The 21232-nt window shown below is 34.0% G+C and overlaps 1 protein-coding gene across 2 annotated transcripts in view; it reads left to right on the top strand.

The window, feature by feature from the left end:
* Positions 1-21232, top strand: part of GRID2 (glutamate ionotropic receptor delta type subunit 2) — a 731875-nt gene that overhangs the window by 536343 nt on the left and 174300 nt on the right. For both annotated transcript variants that reach the window (XM_037743424.1, XM_017542400.2), the window contains exon 13: positions 11037-11203. In XM_037743424.1, coding sequence (XP_037599352.1) covers positions 11037-11203 — 167 coding nt within the window. The remainder of the gene's footprint in view (positions 1-11036; positions 11204-21232) is intronic.

A 21232-nucleotide genomic window follows, 5' to 3' on the forward strand; every position in this document is an offset into this window, starting at 1 on the left:
GAAATTTTTATTTCTCTTAGATAGATTCTGGGAATGGAATTGCTGGGCTAGAAAACATCCATGTATTTTTTAATTTGAATAGATGTTGCTTTTGAAAAAGACTATAACATTTTCCCGTTTCCACTAACAATATGTGAGAGTACACTTCTCCATATATCTCCATCAGTAATATATATTAAGTATTGCCAGAGATTTAATACAGTAATATATATTAAGTATTGCCAGAGATTTAATAGATATAAAGCAGTATCCCACTCATTTTATTTTGTGCTCATCACTAATGAGTTGGGTATTTTTTATATGGTTGTTGGACATATATATTTGTACCATTTTGAATTGCCTTTTCAGATGCCATCTATTTTTATTTTGCCTGTGCCATTCTTTTTCTAGTTAAATCATTAGAGAAGCATCTGTATAATTTTAAATATTAACTGTTTGTCCCCCGTGTTCCAATTTTTTCCAAATTTGTCAGTCTTTTGTTGACTTTGTGACTAGTATCTTTTCACATACACAGCTACTTTTAAATGCTTCATGTTAAACAAATGTCTAACTTTACATATATATATTCTGGATTTAATAAGTTGGTTAAAAATTCTTCCTTATAGGTACTATATATGTTCTCCTGGTTTTCCTTATAGGATTTTATTATTTATTTTAAACTATTTAGTCCAACTGAAAATTATCAGAGTACAAAAAGTACTTGATTTTATTTTCTTCCTGTCAGTTATGCCAGCAACATTCATTTAAAAGTAACCAGCTTTTTGGATAGATAGACAACACAGAATACAACTGTATCACACCAAAACCCATAATAATACAATATATAATAATAATAGTATATGTTTTATTACTTTAACATAAAAACATGAAATAGGCATTCATTTAAAATTATATATTATTCTGTATTACTTATTTTCATTACAAAATGCTATTATATAAACGAGGACAGTTAACAGGGTCAATAAGTAACTGATAGTAGTACTAATTAAATAATAGATGTGACAAAAGTACAACAATATTTTAGTAAGTTTTTTTCTGTCCTCTGATGGAGCAGTTATTTTTACTCTTTTCTGGCTCTGTGTTGGATATTTAAATTTGTAGTATATATTTAAGATATATAAATGTGAAACTTTTTAAAAGGGGAACATAAATACTACAGGACTAATTTAACAGATATTACCTGTATTAAATAACAATAGCAATGACATGTTCTTTTCTGTCCCCAAATATAGTAGAATAATTTTACTCTTTCTTCTCCAATAATACTTTGATGAATTGCCTGTAATTTTCAGGGATTCCCTTTCCTTTATTTAATGTAGAACTGAATAAAGTCAAACATAAAATGCACTTTGATTTGCAATGCTACTTTTACCAAGCCTGCATTGCATTTATTATGGTGTCATTCCAGTGTGATGACATCAAGCTAAATATACTCTTAACAAGCATTCAACTATAAAATAGGAGTTCAATTATTAGCAATAATGTCTTTGAACTTGTAGAAATTAGTTCCAGCTCTTCAAAAAGATATCCATACACTTTGATTCTACAAGCTTGCTTTAAAAGGCTAGATTTCTGTCAATCATCTTTGCATCTATAAATTCATCATATAAGCTAAATATACCTAAGATGTCCATCGTTTTTAAACACTCTGAAGTGCTTTGGATGTTATTATAAGTGAAATCTCTCTCAGGAAAATGATTTTAAAGCACAAGCGTAATTTGAATTTTGTGAAATTGTTGCTAGATTATAAAGTTCCAGTTTTAGTAAAGAAATTGAGAAAGTCCTGTTTAACTTGGCTACCCTGTTCTAGTGACTTATTGTTTTATTTTTTATTTTTATTGTTTCAGTAGTAAAAAAGTTCTGAAGTAGTTCTTTTTTTTTAGTGTGTCCTTGTTTCACTAGGAGTCTTTGTTACAATCTACACTCACCATCAAGCAACACAAGCACGGTCAGTTCATTCTTCTTTATACTCCTATGGTTTTTTCCAAAATCATCAAACAAGCTTGGAAATATAGCGTACAAATTTCTACTTTACTATATTATTTTCTGCATTGTCATTCATTGTATTTCAAATTACAGAAGGACGTTCTTCTTGTCTCACACTTTGAAATTGATTTTATGACAGCCCAATATTTTACCCATTAGTAGTCATCTTGTAGTCATGTCTAAGGAAGCCAGTTATCTCCTTCCATCTCTTTAAGTAAAAACCCTCAAGTTTTTCTGCATATTTTGAGGTAACTGAAAAGTGATAAAAAAATTTAATTATGAAAGCTTTAATATCACAGGTAAGCAGTGTTGTACACAAGCTATACAGTTCATTTTGCATGTAAGATCTTTTCATTTTCATTGATAAAAAGTTTATAAACTAAGGCCCGGTATGGTGGCTCTCAACTGTAATCTCAGCACTTTGGGCAGCCAAGGCACACAGATCACTTGAAGCCAAGAGTTCGAGACCAGCCTGGCCAACATGGCAAAACCCTGTCTCTACTAAAAATTAGACAAGTGTGGTGGCATGCATCTGTAGTCCCAGCTACACAGGAGGTTGAGGCAGGAGAATCACTTGAACCCTGAAGGTGGAGGCTGCAGTGAGCTGAGACATGCTACTGCACTATAGCCTAGGCAACAGCATGAGACTCTGTCTCAAAAAAAAAAGAATGTAGACTAAATGAAACTTGCTTAAATTTACATTTGCAATTTCTACAGAATACGCAGATAGAGGCCAAGTCTAGTTTGTATTTGGACAAAATATAAGTAGACTTTTATGTTTTCAACTGTTTTGTTAAAATATTTATGGAAATCTAGAAAATGATTTGAAGCTCCATTTATTTAAAATAAAAGTACTCAAAAATTAGATTAATCAGTTTTTGTTGCTTTTATCTAACACATAACTTTACTGTAGAAAACATGCTTATTTAAGTAAGATCTGAATCAGCTCTATACAGTAAGAGGCCAACAAATCTGTTATCAAAATTTTGTCTTTTTGTTTTTCCACAGCACATTTTATTTGAAACCTTGTAATAAGGAAAAGTAGCTTCACTCAGTTTTATAGAGCTGTCAGAGAAACCGTACAATAATATATGTTTTTTCATATGGTACACCCAAACTAACTCAGTAGCCAGTGTTTTTAACTGTGCATGGTTATTTGCCTCCCTGATCCGGTTATTTGTGTTCTCCCATCTGTAATAAGATAACACAGTCACTTAGCCTTATTTTTCATTGATATTCGGGTCATGCTGGCCTTTGTATTATAACTCTTCTCATTTTTATTATCTGAACGCTCAGAAAAAAATGAACAGAGTATTCACAATATTTTAAGTTAAATTAACATTATCTTGGTATCAAGATGATACCAAATAAATACTCAAACCACAGACAAAGGACTGTTAATACTCATGATTACAATGTGCTTAAGGAACACACTTACGCGTCTGCACTCACAGAGATGCAACAAGGGATGATTCATTATTGTGAACAGAAATCACAGTTACCAACATCAGCAGTCAGGAGGAAAAACAGTGACAGCAACTGTGGGAAACATAATCTATGCCATATCCATCTGCTACAAAAACAGTGTTGCTTTCAGCTGTTATTTTTTGAGCCACCATTTTTTGAGTTTGATACTACTCCTCCCTAACCTTCTGTACCCATTGCCAAAAGCTGAATTTTTTGCCTCCCTGAAAGGTTCCTTATGACATGGGGCTTTTGGGCTATGACTGAGCATTCTAGGCAAACCAGGGCAATTGTCACCCTAGCTTTTCCTATGAAGCTTACATTTAGAAGCATTTCTTTCAATTCATCTGTTCAGTATCTTGGTTTAGAAATTGGGACTGGGTTATTTGTTTGCAGCCTCAAAGATTTTTTTTTTTATCTCACTTGAATCCAGTTAAGTGCTCTTTTTAATTTTCTGTTAGAATTGTAATCTTCCACACTGCTATTTCCCTGGAGTGTATTCTACTTGTTCTAATTCATTTTTCCCTCTCTGACTGTGGAACTTGCTATATGAATTGTTCTTTTTCTTTGTCAGCTCATGAGGATTCAAGACTAGTTGTTGAAGTAACCTAGGGACCAGCAGTATTAAGAATTGTAGAAGGTAAAATATCCTCTCTCTGTGTGGGCGAGAACAAACAAGGTGGCTCCATTCCCCTCCTGAGACACACAGAAGCAGCTATGGGTTCTCCAGTCTTCTGGTCTGTCCCAAGCTGTAGGACTCCAGGAGAGAGAGGTCTCTGTCCATCCATTCAACTCCTTCCTGGCAGATTCCAAGGCAACAGAATATGCATATTCATGGGAACAAATATCTAAGGAAGGAAGTCAGGAGGTCTTGGGAGCCACAGATCTCTGTGAACCAAGCTTTCCTCAAGCTTAGTTTTTTTGTTGGCTTCGCTGCAGGTTGCACTTGTTTTCTCAGACACACCCAGCCTGAAGGAGAGAATCAACCAATTCTTTTCCCACACTCAATTACCTAGACCCCCAACCTTTCTGGCCTTCTGTCTTCCAGAACCCAGCAGTCATATGTTTCAAGAAAAAGTTGTCCATGGAGGAGAAAGAAGCTGCATTCGGTTTTGTGATTTCCCAGAATGCTTTCAAAAACTTTAAAAAACATATTTAGTATTTCTGACAATCTCAAGAAAAACAGGCAAGAGATAAGATTTAGAGGTGGGCATACCACTTCTTTACTAGGTTAAAAAAATTGATTTTTTAAAAAAGTTGTTCACTTATTTAAATACATTCATATTTTTTATGAAAGTTTCTGCCCTGTGATGACTATGTGAGAGCACAAATTAAAATTTCAACAAAATAGCAGATAAAACATGGTAGGCCAGCAATTAAGACAGCAGTAAACAAAACTATATATATTTTAAAGTCAGTCTTAAGTACTTCAACATGAGTTTGATCATGATTTATTGTGCTGTATAAATTCAGAAGAATTGATTAATACTGCTAAATTATTAATTTGCCCAAAGTGTGAGAGGCTAGCCTAGAACCATGTGTTATAAATATTAAAGCTATCCCATCTTTAGGACTTATGTGGGCAATGAATTACAAGGACCACTGTAAATCGATTGTGGGTTAATCATAACTCTTTGTGCCTGTGATTCACAATCACATTACCCTCTACTGACCGTTAGTTAAAGTAGTAAAGAATTTTGCAGCTTAGTGGGCAAGGTTAGAATTTATTTCTCTCACATCATTCTCAGGCCTTTTCATTTTTATTTGACGAGCAAAAATAATAGATTTTCATTCTTCAACCTTTATTTTAATATTCAAAAGCTCTGCTTTGTTTCATTCCTAAGAATCAGAAATGCTTAGAGAGCAATGGTTACAAAATCAACAGGCCTTGGGGGTCCAGAGTCATATAAACCAAATATTCATTTTTTCCAATGATTTTTACAAGTAAGCAACCTTTTTCTTAAAAGCCCAATTATTTTATCTTAATAGCCTGACCATACAGAACTAAGGAAACTGCATTCTTTCTGTGGCCCTGGCTATATACTACATAGCATTATGTTTCCTTACATAACTGTTTTCTCTCAAACTCCATAGGCTATGCCTTACAGAAAATGGCTACTCCATCTCACATACTTTTGCATTCCTATGGAAAATCTCCCAGAAATGTATATTTAATGTAGTGCAAAGAGCATAAGAAGATAGCCTTGATCTCACTTTCCAAATCTACCACAAATCTTTGGTATGACTTAGAGCAAGTTACAATTACCTCACCTGTGAATTAGATATCATGTCAGCTGTCTCACAGTATTGTAAAGAACAAATAAATGTGTGTGTAAAAGGCATATGTAGCAGTTGAAAAATGTTTGGTAAATGTTATCTATTATCATAAGAAAGAAAGGGAGGACAGAGGGACAGAGGGAGGACATTCTTTCTTTAGCAAAGGAAATTCCTATCTAACCCTTTTGGTTTAAATGTCGCTTTTCCATAATTGTCCCCACTGAATGTATTTTAATAAGAAACGATCATCATTTTCATCTCTCTGAAGCTATAGATTTTGAAGTGAGCTTTTTAAAAATTTGCTAAATTAAAGATTCTTGTGCAAAAGAACATTGTCCTCCCACTTCAAATCAAGGTTGGTGGGATAACAGGTATTCATAGTTTTTTTGTTTGTGGCATGGGCTTCTGTAGTTAGTACAGGAGGTTGCTACGTAATGAATTAAAAAACAAAGTGCTTTCAGCATCAGCTTATGATGGAGATGTCAGAACAGGAGCATACAGGACAAAAGTAATCTATAAACAAATAGAAATGTGCCATAATCCCTAACATGTTGCAGAACACTGCTGCAGGTTTTGAAAATACACTTTCCCATCCTTCACTTTACTTGGCAAGAAATGCAAATATTTGAGAAAATAACATTGAATGTTTACAGTTCTTTACTTGACAAATGGAAAATTTCAAAAACTTGTAGAAGAGTGTGAATAAAGAGAAATGGTCTCAAAAGCATATCTATGTTTTTAACTGGTTAGGTATTATTGATAAGGAACTTAAATATTTGAGGCTTTCCTATACAGCTGTTTCAGTTACCAGAATATTTGAGACTTGTCCTGATTCCTTCCAATAAAAATTAATTTTCCTTTTCTTTAAACCACTGTGAACAAAAGTTGTTCTTATGATCCTTACAGTAATATGATTCATGTTACAACAATTTAGTGCTTGACTTATCACCACTACTGAGTTGTAAGCAGCTTGATGACGGGGCCTTATCTTTGTATTCCTTATAGACTTAACCTTCAGGATTTTAGGCTTAATGCATAATGATTGTTAGTAAAATTGAATTTAAAGAACTGCTATAGAAATAGAAATGGGAACAAAACTAGTGTTACCTGGGAAGTGATATATTTGTCACAGGCTATTGGTATCTGAGGCACTGAGGACACAGGTGCTGAGCCTCAATAGTTACCAATGTCAATCAGTAATCATAGCATCCTAGCATCTCTACTTTAGGGTCTGGAGGTTGATAATACTAGAGGTAGATGTCACTTTGGATTGTTTTCCTTCCTCTTAATGAGACCTTGAAGCTCCCAGATTCACTTTTGCTTCCTTCTGTTTAACCTCGTATGAAGGACTCTGCTGGTGTGGAATCCATTAGTAAATAAATCAATGGCTTGTAATTCAGTTGCCTATCTAAACATGACCTCAAGAACAGGGCTAGTTGAAAAATTTTAAGAAAGTTCCATTACCTAGTTAGATGGATTGAAAACTTTTTAGGCCAGTCCCTCAATTATTATTCTGTTGAAAAGTGACTTTAGACTTTGTTGATGAGTATTTCATAGAGTTTTAATTTGATGGTTAAAAACCATTCAAAAGACAGTGATTATATGTTTTAATTGATGAAAAAGGCCAGGGACATTTTTAAAAGCTGAAATAATTTGGGTTACTATGCAACATTTCATTGCTATTGCTACAGCCTATAATCACACTGTTTTAATGATCCTCTTTATAAAAAATCTATTCATAATGCTTTGGAACATTGGAATTGAAAAAAAAAAAACATTTATAATGGCAAAGATAATGTCACTATACATTTAAGCAGAGCTCTACAGTTCACAAAGCACTGAAAAACAATGCTAGATAAACTTTTCTAACGGTAAAGCAATATGTCCCCTACTGGGGCGGTCCCTTGAGGTTTGTAAAGAAGCTGCTAGGGGATCCAGGAGGCCAGACTAACTGTTTGAAACAGAAGATAATAACAAAAAATCAAAGGAGGTTGTTACAGGAAGCTTCAAGGTCACTGCTACTCCCAATCACCGTAAAGTTAAACCTAGGGAGTTAAAAGCAGATCTGCAAGTTGGTTGCAAAGGACCAGAGAAAGGAAGGAAACAATGGGATAACTCTGTGGGTGAGACATCAATGTAGAGGAAACCTAACCAAACGTTTTTCCTTCTCCCACACCAACACTCCAAGCATCTCTTAGTTTTATAATTATATCAAGCCCCACGGATCTAAAATTGTTTCTGATGATATTACTCATTTTTTATCACGAGCATCATTAGTAATAAAAAAAAAAAGTGGTATACATAAGCTGTCAGGATTCTTAAAATGCATACTCTCAGACCTTAAATACCAAACATCATCATGCAGCAAGCTTGGGTTTGGATCTAGAATCTACATTTCTAACACAAAAATCCCCTCGTAATTCTAATGGTGGTGGTCTTAGCATCACATTGTGAGAAACACTGATAGTACCTAATTACTAGGTTCTAGAGTACCACAGACACTCATGAAATGCTTTATTTAGGGAAAGAAATGTTATCTCTTTCAATACCTCATGGTTTGGTTGGGGTTCACCTCAAGGAAAAACAATAAGTATCCACTGAGCACAGTTAACTGGACTGAAGGTTTTAGGCCGTTCATTGTTTCATACAAAACTTTTTATTGATATCTAATGTTGGTGGGATCTAACCACATATATTAAAAAGGCAACAATTAAATGCATCAAATATTTCTTTTATATTTGCTTCCTTTACTTTTATGTTTAGATATTCCATTCCTTTTTTAGTACCAAACAAAAAGTCTCACATGTTTTTCTAGTTTTGCTTAAAACTTGATTTTTTAAATTATATTTAATTTATTACACTATAGGAATTTATTTTGTGTGGTGTGACACAGTTCTCTAATATTGACATTTTTGCAATAATCACCTGTCTCAGTCACATTTTTTTGAATATTTCATATTTGCCACACTGATTTGATTTATGGACTTTCTAATACAGTCTTTTAAGAGAGGTAAAAGTTTTATGATGGCAGAGAATTCTTTTTTATTATTATTATACTTTAAGTGCTGGGATACTTTTAAAAACAGTAGACTTTTATTCTGTTCCACTGATTTTCTATTCTTAAATACGTTTTGTGCTATTTTATTTTTAAGCTTTATAACATGTTTCATTACTTGGTATTCTACGTCTCCAATAATTTTTTTTTTTATTTTCAAAATTTCTTTACTATTCTTATCTGTTTTCTCCTAATTAAATTTGCAAAGATCTTAATATGTTCTAAAATAACCTTTAGGCATTTTATTTAGAATTGCATTTTGTATTGGATAATCTAAGAAAAATTTAAATGTCTTTTATAAGTATGCATCTGCACTCTTAGGAATATGTTATGTCTATCCAGAAGCTTGTTCAAGTCATCTTCAGTCAGGTGTTAATGGTGTTCTTTGTATAGATCCTACAAATTTATTGTTAAATTTATCTCTCTATATTTATATTTAGTGTACATAGATATTTTAGCTCAAACTACTTATCTCATGTATTAATAGAAAAGCAACTCATTAGTATTTATATCCATTTATAATCTATTTTTTGAAATCTGAATTTTTAAAATACTTTTTCAGTTGAGTCTTTTGGGCTTCTTAAATATGTTATCAAATAATGATAATTTTGTCTCTACTGGATGATTATTTTTTCCTAATAGATTCAAATCATATGTTTGTTTCCATTTTTATTGCATAGGATAAAGTTGTTACAATAATGTTAATTTTGGTTAATAGTAAGCATCATTTTCTTTATTTTAATGGTAATGCCACTAGAGTTTCAGCTTGTAATAGGTTTGCTGTTATTTGAAGTATTCTGTATCTCATTATGGATTTTTTTTCTTTCTTGTTTAACAATAGATAGATAATAGGTAGATAACTGTTTTTAATTTTGCCAATTATCTTTTTTGTGTCTACCAAAAGATCATTTAAAAATTTTATAGCCTCATTTGTAAGATATATTTTCATCCCAACAATACGTCTAATACTGAACCAGTGTTGCTTTTCCTTGTTTAATAATGTTATTCTTTTAATATAAACAAAGTAACCTTAGATTTTAACTATTAATTCTATTTATTTTATGAATTTGCGAAGTCCATTTTGATATGTAATAAAGCTGAAAATATACTTTATTGAGATGTTTATGATACTGGATCAGGGTTTTTTGGGTAAATTTGTGACTTAGTATATAAGTAATTACTGAGGGAATAAAAAATCACTAAAGACATCGTAAGTGACCTAGAGTAAAGTTATGTTGTTTAAATGATGACAGAGGAGGTTGTGAAATTATTTTATTTTCCTCATTGCAAAGCCCACTAGGGAGTTTTCTTCTAAGTTCATCTGCAAGATGCCCATAGGCCACACGTGACAATAGATTAATTTAGAAGGACATAGGACAGGAGATAAAGCTCATCAGCAGGACAATATTGGTCATTTTTCTTCAATGTGAGTTGTAGTTGCAGCTTTCATTTAGAATAGGGATGATACCTGTATTGAATGAGTGCAGAAACCCATCTGGCTTAGAAGCCTAGTACACCAAGTCATCAGTAACCCTTGTAATAATTCCAAAGGCATAGCTTTCAGGGTCCCCAAAAGGGACAGCCCCACTCACCAGAATCACTGAACTGGTAGAAGCTCAAAGACATGCCTTCCTTTCATGCATTTTTTGTTCTCTCAATGCAAATAATATTTTCCACTCAGGGGTCATTTCACTACAAGTAACATGGCCTAAAAGCATAGTAAACATTCCACCTTTCCCATGTTTTCAGGATATAGCTATAAATTAACCAAAGTACAAATTCTCATTCAGAATAAAAGTTTACTTAGAAATATACTCAGCCCTCCATATCCACAGGTTCTGCATGTGCAGATTCAACCAGCCATCAACTGAAAATATTTTTAAAACACAATAGAAAATAATAATACAACAAAAATACAAATTAAAAACAATACAGTACAACAACTGTTTATATCACATGTATATTGTATTAGGTATCATAAGTAATCCAGACATGATTTAAGTATATTGGAGGATGTGTAGAGATTATACGCAAATATTATGCCATTTTATATAAAGACTTGAGTATCCCTGGGTTTTGGTATCCACAGGTGCTCTGAGATCAATACCCCCACACATACTGAAGGACGATAATGTGTTCTATTATTTGTAGCACAATTAAATACATATCACTGTAATGTTTTTTGTCCTGTGTATGTAAATTAAAATTCCATCTTTAAACCCTATTTCTTCTTTTGTTCTTCATGTTTTTACAGGTAAAATATGGAAACTATGCTTTTGTATGGGATGCAGCCGTATTGGAATATGTGGCTATCAATGACCCAGATTGTTCCTTTTACACCATTGGAAATACTGTTGCTGATCGGGGATATGGAATTGCATTACAACATGGCAGTCCTTACCGAGATGTTTTTTCACAAAGGTAAGATTTGTGTAAGACCAAATAAGGGGAGAGAAGAAATTTAACAAAGAATATCAATTTGGTTACCCAATCTGGTTTATTACATTTTGTTTCCTTTGTTAGGAGAAGCACAATAAACAACAACAGCAAAAAGGTAGTTGTAAGTGGTTGTTCAATGAGACCCCCATTACCTAAACCATGAAGTATTATTTTTCCCATAAGTAGGGGGGAAAATAATGCTACATAGACTGATTTTACTCTCAAAAATTTGATATGGAAAAGAAAGCAGATGTGTTAGTAATTTCTATAAGAATTAAACTAGCAGTCTAGTCTGAACTTTTAGTAACAAATTTTATAGAGTTAAGAAAATGAATTCATTCTAAGAATACAAAAGCATAACATAAACTTCCGGACCAAGATAAGTTCTGATGGACTGAAGCACATAGTGATAGGGATGCTTCCACATGAATTTTGCAAAGTAAATGGTTAAGATTTTGCAGTTCCCCATTTAGCATCAAAGTATACATGAGATTTTGTCATGGAAATCAAGGAGACAGCTTATTAAGACATGATATCCATTTTCAAATAAGAATGTACTATCATAAAGGGATTGTTTACAATGGAAGATTTTTAAATGTATGTTTTAGAGTAACAAAGCATATGAAAGACATGGGCCTGAAAAGAATGCACAAACATTACTGCATTTCCTTCTATCTTCTACCAAACAAGCCTGGATCTAAAACAGATTAATATCTTCCACATAGAAGTATATTACATTTTATACTGAAAGTACATTGTATTCATTTTCTAGATTTTCTTCTACCCATTTTCTAGAAGCTAATGACAGTCCAAGAGGGCAGTTTCAGACAGTTTGAAGGCTTTAAATTTCAAACTATTTGAGTTATATTTCTCCAAATTTTAGGATAATAAAAAAGCCAAAGGCATTTTGTGTGTATGTTCTTTTTAAAGAACTAAAAATCAGTTGTTCACAATTTATGTCCTAACTCCTCTATTAGCTAACTATAAAAATCTAACTCTCTTTCATGACACGCAAAATGAAGTCAGATTAATTCTAAGATCCTGTATTAGTCAGCTTTTCCGTGTAGCAAACAACTCCAAAGTACAAGAGATGAAGAAAAGTTACTTCTCATTCATGAAACAAGGCTGTAATTTGGCTGTGTTCTGCTGCAAACCGCGGGTCAGCTGCAGGCCTGCTCTATGCAAGCTTCTCATTCCAAGGCCCAGGCTGAAGAAGCAGCCCTATCTGAGACATGCTGTTCTCATTCCAAAGAGCAGTTGCAAAAGAGGCTGTCAGAAACCTGCAGTGGCTCCTGTGCTTCTTTGCTTGAATGTGGCATATGTTCCATCTGCCCACAGACCACAAACCAAAGCAAGTCTTATGGCCAAGACCAAAATCAATGGAGTGGGTAAATGTGCTCCACATCAGGAGAAGGAGGGAGTAAAGAATTATGATTCATGCCTATAATCCAAGCACTTTGGGAGGTCGAGGCAGGTGGATCACTTGAGGCCAGGAGTTTGAGACCAGCCTGGCCAACATGGCAAAACCCCATCTCTACTAAAAACACAAAAATCATCCAGGTGTGGTGGTGCATGCCTATAATCCCATCGACTTGGAAAGTTGAGGCATTAGAATCACTTGAGCCTGGGAGATGGAGGTTGTAGTGAGCTGAAAGTGAAATACATATGCATGAACTGGGAAGCAAAATACTAAGCAATCAAAATACGTTTATTGATGAGCAAATGCTGAAAGGAACAAACTACAAAAATCAATTATACCATAGGGAATCTACGTGTAAAGCACTCGGCATCTAGTTGGAAATACAAGACCCATGCATGAAAAACAAAGGACAATGCAGACATTTCTATAAATGTGTGCTGGCATATATGTATATAATATCAGTGTTGTTTATATCATTTTAAATTGTGTAGTTAAGGTATTGAAATAATTGAACAGCATACAGAATAGTTAAACAAAGGAAAATGAGTGAAAGCTCACCAGAGAAGCTTAGCCTGGAACTTGACATTGATGGATTAGTAAAGAATAGTTAGGCTGGAAGGAAAAAATAGATAATTCTGGAATAAATAATAAATGCTACAGAATAGAAGTAAAAGAGAGCAGAATGTATTGAAAAACAATGAAGACATTAAGATAATATGAAATAAAATTTGAAGTTTGTATCTTATACTTGAGGCCACAAGTAGCTTACAAATCCTATTGTCCATCCTGGAGCCCAGAAGTAAAATGATGAAGGTGTCATTAAGGGAAGGCTAATCTAGTTTTAATGTGAAGGATGGAATCTAATTGCCAAAGACTAGATCAAACCTGTAGGCATGAGATAATGAAGGCCTGGTCTAGAATTGGACAAGGGGAATAAAAAGGAACAAATAGAAGAGACCCTTCTAAGGGAAGAAATACACCACCGCTTTTAATTTAGCTGTGTGGATCGAAAAGCACAATAGGATCAAAGGGGATCCAGGGTTTCATGGTGAAAGACCAGCAGAAACATTTAATGAATCCTTAACATTACTCAGATAGTTGAGAAAAGGATTATTGATTATTTATTAGTTATGGTTAATTGGCTTTTTCATTACTAAAGATGTTCTTGGTTTTCAGAATTGATTTTCTGGATATTTTTTAAATTGTACTTTAAGCTCCGGGGTACATGTGCACATCCCACAGAGTCGTTGCATAGGTACACACATGCCATGGTGGGTTGCAGTCTCCATCCCTCCATCGCCCACATCAGGCATTTCTCCCAGTGTTTTCCCTCCCCAGCCTCCCCGCCCCCTTGCTGTCCCTCCCCTAGCCTCCCCCGCCAACCTACCCCAGTGTGTGACGTTCCCTTCCCTGTGCCCATGTGTTCTCATTGTTCAACACCTGCCTGTGAATGAGAACATGAGGTGTTTGGTTTTCTGTTCTTGTGTCAGTTTGCTGAGAATGATGGTTTCCAGATTCATCCATGTCCCTACAAAGGACACAAACTCATTGTTTTTTATGGCTGCATAGTATTCCATGGTGTTTATGTGCCTGTAAAAAATAATACATGAACATAATAGTAATTTAAAAAAATTAATAAATTACACCAACTGTTCCATTTCTTATTAGCCCTGTGGTGCTTTACCTAACAGAGATTTTAATTCTCAGAAAATGTACTCTAGTGAAGTGAACTGCTAAGAAGTAATTTTAAGCCTTGAGCATTATTTTTCCTTTGTTTGCTATGCAGTATAGATGTTGGAAGTTTAAATTGTTCCTTTCTGTGGAGTTTCTTGATAATGACCCCCTGCATCCTGATTCCCTGGATATATGGATAAAGGGCAAGCCAGGAAAGAAGAAGGACCTGGCATCAGTGTGCCAGTTCATCTCTTTATACACATGTGCCACATTAATTTATCACCCAAAGCCTCTTGCTAAATTCAGAAAATATTTGCATATGTTCCGTTTTTTACAGCTATAAGAAAAAGGAGATCTTCCCTTTTCATTAACTGATTTTAAAAATTATAAAGATCATCAAATTTAACCAGTTTAGTACATTCTGGTCAGTATGTTTGATATATCAGCATCCAGGGACATTGATTAAACTAAATCACTATTACTATTGTGATTATTTTCAATGAAAAAGACAGTATACTGGGCAATTTTTTAATAATTCAATATTACTTTTCAGATGATTACATTTCTGTAACACAACTTCTAAAATATGATACTTTAATATGCAATAAATGTTAGTATGTAGAGTAAAAACTATATAGTGATACAGTAACTACATTTATTATCTGCTACATGCCAAATGTCTCATATGTTTACATATTTCATTGGCACTTTGGAACAATCACATGAGGTATTGCACATTTGCTCACTATAGCATTGCTTATTAGTGCATGACTGCTATGCTACAAGTACATACACTGAGTGGATGGGTCTGCACCTGGACAAGCACTGGATTCAGCTTAGGAGACATGGGGTATAGTGATATACTCACTTGTACAATTGTATGTGAGCAAACACACATAGGAATTACTTCAAGGAACCAGTAAATGCTACAATTTATCTAACTGTACAAATTGCTAGAAGAGTTTTGCTTCCTTTTGTGTCCTTTCTGCACAAAAACTAGATAAATTGGCCACAGAAGTTAAAGTCAGTCTTTTTTATTCTTTGTCGTCAGATGTGTGTGTGTTTGTGTGGTGAATAAGGCTTGTAATGAATTCTCTACCTGACACTGTTTGTCATCAGATATTTTATGTCGTCCTTGTAACTTCTTCATTTAAAAAAATTTAGTCATATGTTGTCTCATTAAAGGCATTTAAGAATGAAGAAAACGGAATTTTTCAGATTGACTTCATTGTGCAATTAATAAAATTAAGTCCAGTGGTGACCTCAGAATCTTAACTATACAGAAAGCTAAAAAGATAACCGTCTTCCCTTATATTTCTTCTAAAAGCATATAAGAATATCAAGCTTATATTCTTATATTGTCCTTACTGTGTGCTGGACTCTGAGCTCCTACACATAACTTGCGAGGCAAGTACTGCTGCTCTCCTAACTTACAGATACAGAAACTGGGGCATCATGAGGTAAAGTAACTTGTGCAATTTCACGAAGCTGTTGATTATTAGAGCTGAGATTCAAACCCAGAGAGGCTGGCTCCAAAAATTGGATCTCTTAACCACTCTGCTATACTGCTTTTCACAAAAATGACACACACTTTTAGCAAGTGTGTTTCAAATAAATACTTAGAGATTCTCTCTCTCTCTCTCTCTCTCTCTCTCTCTCTCTCTCCCTCCTACACATGCAAGTGTGCACACACACAGACACACAAAGAGTAGAATTAATCACAATCCTTGATACTTCACCAATACTTTCATTATCAGTCCATAAATAGCTACTTTTATTCATTTATTTGATTATTTTTAAACTACTTAGTTGTAGTCTTTTTTACTCCACTGCAATGTTAATTGTTAGAATATTTAGTGCTTTACTTTTTATTTTTACTTGGATTCAAAGAGAGAACATTAGACCTTTAACCTCCTTCTATCTTAATATTTCTCACACTTTACCTCTTGGGTGCTACGCCTGTTGGCAAGCCCCTGAGCTCCTTGAATTCAAGCAGGTGTTTATACATCTCTAGGGCCTACTTTCTTGTTTAGTGTGCAGTAAGCATTCAATAATTATTTGATACATGAATAAAAAATCTACTTAACTTTTTGTCTAAAGATAAACCCATTGACTTACAGCCCGATAAACATCTGTGTTTTTTGTTTGCTTGATATTTTCTAAAATCTTCCTTTTTATCATAATTATTTTTTTCTCTCCTGGTTTCTATAATTTTTCATCCAATCAATAAAAAAGCTAAGAAGAAAAAGAAAACAAACACAGCACCTGCCTACCCTTCTTTCCAACTCCCTGCTGTAAGAATTTTTATGGTTTCATTCCCATAAGGAAAGTAAAAAACATCGCTTTAACTTGAAAGCATAGAGCCCTAATCTTTTAATTCCGCAACTGGAGTAAGGTGCTTTCCAAGCACTCTGTTCACTTTTCAGAAAGGTGAAAAAAGAAGCCCCCATTGATTCCTCACTTAGCGGCTCCAGGATTGGTCAACAAATGGCTTAAGCTCTATTCAGCTGGTTAAAATAATCTCTCAGAAAGGTACTTAAAGCCAGAAGTTAAACAGTTAACTGGCTTCCCCTTAGAGGTGCAAAATATAAGCTAGCCCCAAGCTCTGAGAGCAGAAGTGAAGTTACCAAGACATACTTGTAAACATTAAGCAATATGAAAGTATACATTAAACTATATAGTATAGAAAATACTTGCAGAAAAAGTTTTAAGGAAAAGGAAATCAGTGAAGGGTAGAATAAAAAAGTTTACTAGACTTGATCTGAGAGAATTCAAGAATAAATCAAATTTGGATATGAGAATAAACAGGTGTAGGTAAAATACTCAGGAAGACATGAGAAATTCACATAAATGAAAACAGTCATCATGTGTTGAAAGGATGATACAAAGGAACAATTTGATTGGAGATTATCAGATCAGTCGAGGGATTTAGGTAGAGAAACTAAAATGGAATGTGATAGAGTATCAACAGCTGCTACTTATTAAGTATCTACTATGCTAAACACTTGATATGTTTCCTACACTGCCTGTCACAACTCTGTGCATTGCATTTCACAAATTTGAGGAAACTGAGGCTCAGACTTAGTATCTTACAAATTCACACAGCTAATGACAGACAGATCTAGGACTCAGGTTGGATCTTGTGTCCTTCCTCAGCATCCTCCACCAGTTTTGTGGGGCTGTGAGAAGAGAGGAATATCTGTACAGAGGAGCATTTGAGGAGTCTGAGGTGTTAGGTTAGCTTTTAATTGAAGAAGGCCATTTGCAAGCCTGCTGTAGTATTCCAGCTGGGAAGCAGGAAACATACTACAAAATAATTAGAAAAAAATGATTTTAAAAAAAAGATAAGCTTGGAGAAGGAGTAGGCAGAACTTACTGAAAAGTCAGAGAAGCGCATAAAATCCAGGAGCCTGAATGAGAAAGGCTGTGCAGATTTAAGTGGCAACAAACAGCCCCCTCTTTTCTCCTACTTCTTCCAGCTCTCCTACTTCTCCTCCTTGATCATCTATTACAAGTTTGTATCAGCTCTATTTCATCATTTTTAGAAAGGCAGCAATTATTTAATTATAATCATTTACTACCCAGTAAATAAATAATTATTTCTAAGAACCATTCAGCCTATGGATTTCTGTTCTGTTGTTGCTCACATCACAGTCACATATCCTTATTAGTATTGTTCTTCTCTCTCACTGTACATCAGACATTTTAAAACTGTATATATATATATATATATATATATATATGTTTTATTTGATTCTATGTGTGTGTGTGTGCATGTGTGTGTGTACGTGTGTGTGTATCACCAACATCAGCTGGTTTCATTGTATCCACATTTTCTGTTCCAGATCAAGAAAACAAGATAATTAATATAGGCAGATAATTAAGAAAGTAAAACATTTGAAGAGTCTCAAAACAAAAGCAAGAAAGAGGACATTGAAGGGTCACTCTCAAAGGAAGACAGGAGTAGGATGCTATAATAATATATCTGTTATATATTTATACATATATTTTTGTTTTAAAAGAATAACATTTTATCCCATAAAATGTGAAAAAAAATTATTTTCTTTCTCATATAATACACATCTATTTAAATAAGGACTAGCCTCTGGAATCCATACAAAGGAATATGTGATTCCTATTTCAGAGCAACCCCCTCATTAAAATATGTTTTAAATTTAGAATTTTTAACTTAAAGAACTTCAATAAAAAAGAAAAATCAGTAAGCTTATTTGTCTATCATTCTTTTTCTGTTTCCTGAATCCTTGTGGAGCTATTTTTATGACAAATATCCTATGAGTTTTACCAAGCACCCTGACTGCTACTTCTAGCGGAGAATCTAAATAATTTACGTTTATTTTAGAGTTTAGTTTAAATAGATGAGAGAGTAAGTATAGTTAGTGATATTTCCAGTATGTGAATATTTCAAAAATATTTATGAGCTCTGTATGATTTGAGATTAGTTTTATTAATCTTGCCAAGCTTTGGCCAAATTTTTCACAATTAGAAACCTTAACCCTTAATATGGCATTCTCGCTGCTACACATAAACCTAGCCATCAAACTGCAACCCTACGGGGTAGATTTTTAACTGATAACAAATTTTCATTCTTCTTGTACTAAGTCATACAGCATTCTGGGAACACTATATTCGAGATACAACAGTACTCTTTATGAACAAGCATCTTTATTAGACTTTTCTGAGATAAGTCCTCAGGTACAGGGAAGATAAATGACTAGCTCAAGGTGCAAGGCAATATTTCAGCTGCATAATAAGCCCATGACACTGGACCAAGCTGCTTTTCAAGCAGCGTGTATGATCAGTGTTTTTACAAATAAGATTTATGATGTTTCTAGATCTCAGTAAATACTGTTTCTTCAAAAAACCGTTGGTTTACAAAAGGATAGTTATTTTACTGATATAAGCTAGGTGTTACTAAAGATTTTTTAACAAAATATTCTAGAACTTAAAACCACAAATTTGCATGGCACTTGAAAATACACACACACGCACACACACTCTCTCTCTCTCTCTCTCCAGAGTAATTATAAGACTCTCTCAAAAACTCTTTTATTCTGTTATAGTTAAATCACATTTTTAACATTCAAAGCACTCATTCTACTCAACAAATATAGCCTCAAGACACTTTTTGCTGTTTGAAAAACTCTGTCTACTTTTAAAAGGAAAATTTGATGCCATCAAAGATAATCAAAGAACATGCTACTTTTTCATAGACCCTTAAAATATTGTAAGCAGAGTGACATCATGGGAATAAACGTGTGGGCTTACATGATAATTATGTTGATAAAAGAAACAATCTTAGATTCAGAGTCCTGAGTGAGCCTTTGGCATTCATTTAGATAACTAATATTTCAAATGTGGAACCAAGAAGGGAAGTGGGGTGACCTGCCCAGAGTATAACCCTTGGTTAAAAACATGCCCTGGAGACCACTAGTCTAGGTTCCCAGTCCAGTGTCCCATTCCCTGCCCTGTTCTGCCAGTTCCTTTTGTTTTTAAGAAATCCGTTTTTATTCCTAAAATTTGCCAGTAAAATATGTTTTCACAAACATAGTCATGTCAATATATTACATAAAGAAGCAGGAATATTCATTAGGAAATACATTCAACAGGTTCATAAACATAAGTAGAACATCTGTTTAAAAATTGTCATTGCTTCACAGACACAAGAAAATGTAGCACAGAGATGAATAGAGTGCTTAGTGTTCTCTAATTTATAAAGAAACTGTGCCGTAGCCTAAAATAGTAGTCAACATTCACTGAAAACTCACCAGGTGCTAAGTATCACTATAAAGGCCCTAACTATGTTAAATAATTTAATTCTCACAATAAGTTTGTAAGAGAAATATTATTATTAGCTTTATTTTAAGTAGAGCCTTAAACTAACTTGTAGCAAATGAAGATGAGAGGGAGGGAAAATATTTCAGTATCCTCCCATAACTTTCAATTTTCAATATTTTTACTTCTGGTCAGCTGATGTGAGACAGCTTCAATTTCAGATGAATCTGTCCTTCCCTGTAATGGAGGACCCTTTTGTATCAGCATACCATTTGAGTTTCTGAAAATATTCTGCACTGCATTTAAACTAAAATGCCTATCAGCATTTTAATATGAAGGAAGGCAGCCACATCAGCCATCCTGAAGAGGAAACTAAGTCGCAGAAACAATTTTTTTACAGAAGAGGAAACTAAGTCACAGAAATGATTTGTAATGTTCCAAGGTCATAAAGCCAATAAGTGACAAAGCCAGGCTTTGAACCTATGCTGTCAAAGACGATACTATCCTGGCTCATATTCCCACATGTGCTAATGCTGGAAAAGGATAATAAGCATCTAAATTGTCTTCATGACTGGTGGCATGGTTGCCATCCTTCACATTAAAATGCTGATGGGCATTTTAGTTCAAATGAACTGCAGAGCATTTTCAGAGACTTAAACGGTATGCCAATACCAAAGGGTCCTCTATTGCAGGGAGGGACAGATTCATCTGAAATTGAAGCTGTCTTGCATCAGCTGACCAGAAGTAAATATACTGAAAATTGAAAGCTATCAGAAGATACTGAAATATTTTCCCTCCCTCTCATCTTCTTTTGCGGCAAGTTAGTTTAAGATATAACTTAATCACTACTTTAATTCTTCCTTCATGGATGTTTTAATTCATCATTACATTTTAATCGGTGGAATTCATAATTGCCTCTAATCTATCTCATTTCATAGTTCTTTGAGCAGCTCAAATAAACTAACATCATAATTGGTCAGACTGTCTACTCATATGTTAAATGTCTACTAATATAAAACAGAATCTGTTACTTCTAAACATGAATTATGGCTAAGATAAAAATATATGAATTTTTATATGGAATAAGAGCCATGATTCCATATAGCCCAGTTAAGTCTAACATA

The sequence above is a fragment of the Cebus imitator genome, unplaced genomic scaffold (assembly GCF_001604975.1).
Source record: "Cebus imitator isolate Cc_AM_T3 unplaced genomic scaffold, Cebus_imitator-1.0 Scaffold144, whole genome shotgun sequence".
Lineage (NCBI taxonomy): Eukaryota > Metazoa > Chordata > Mammalia > Primates > Cebidae > Cebus > Cebus imitator.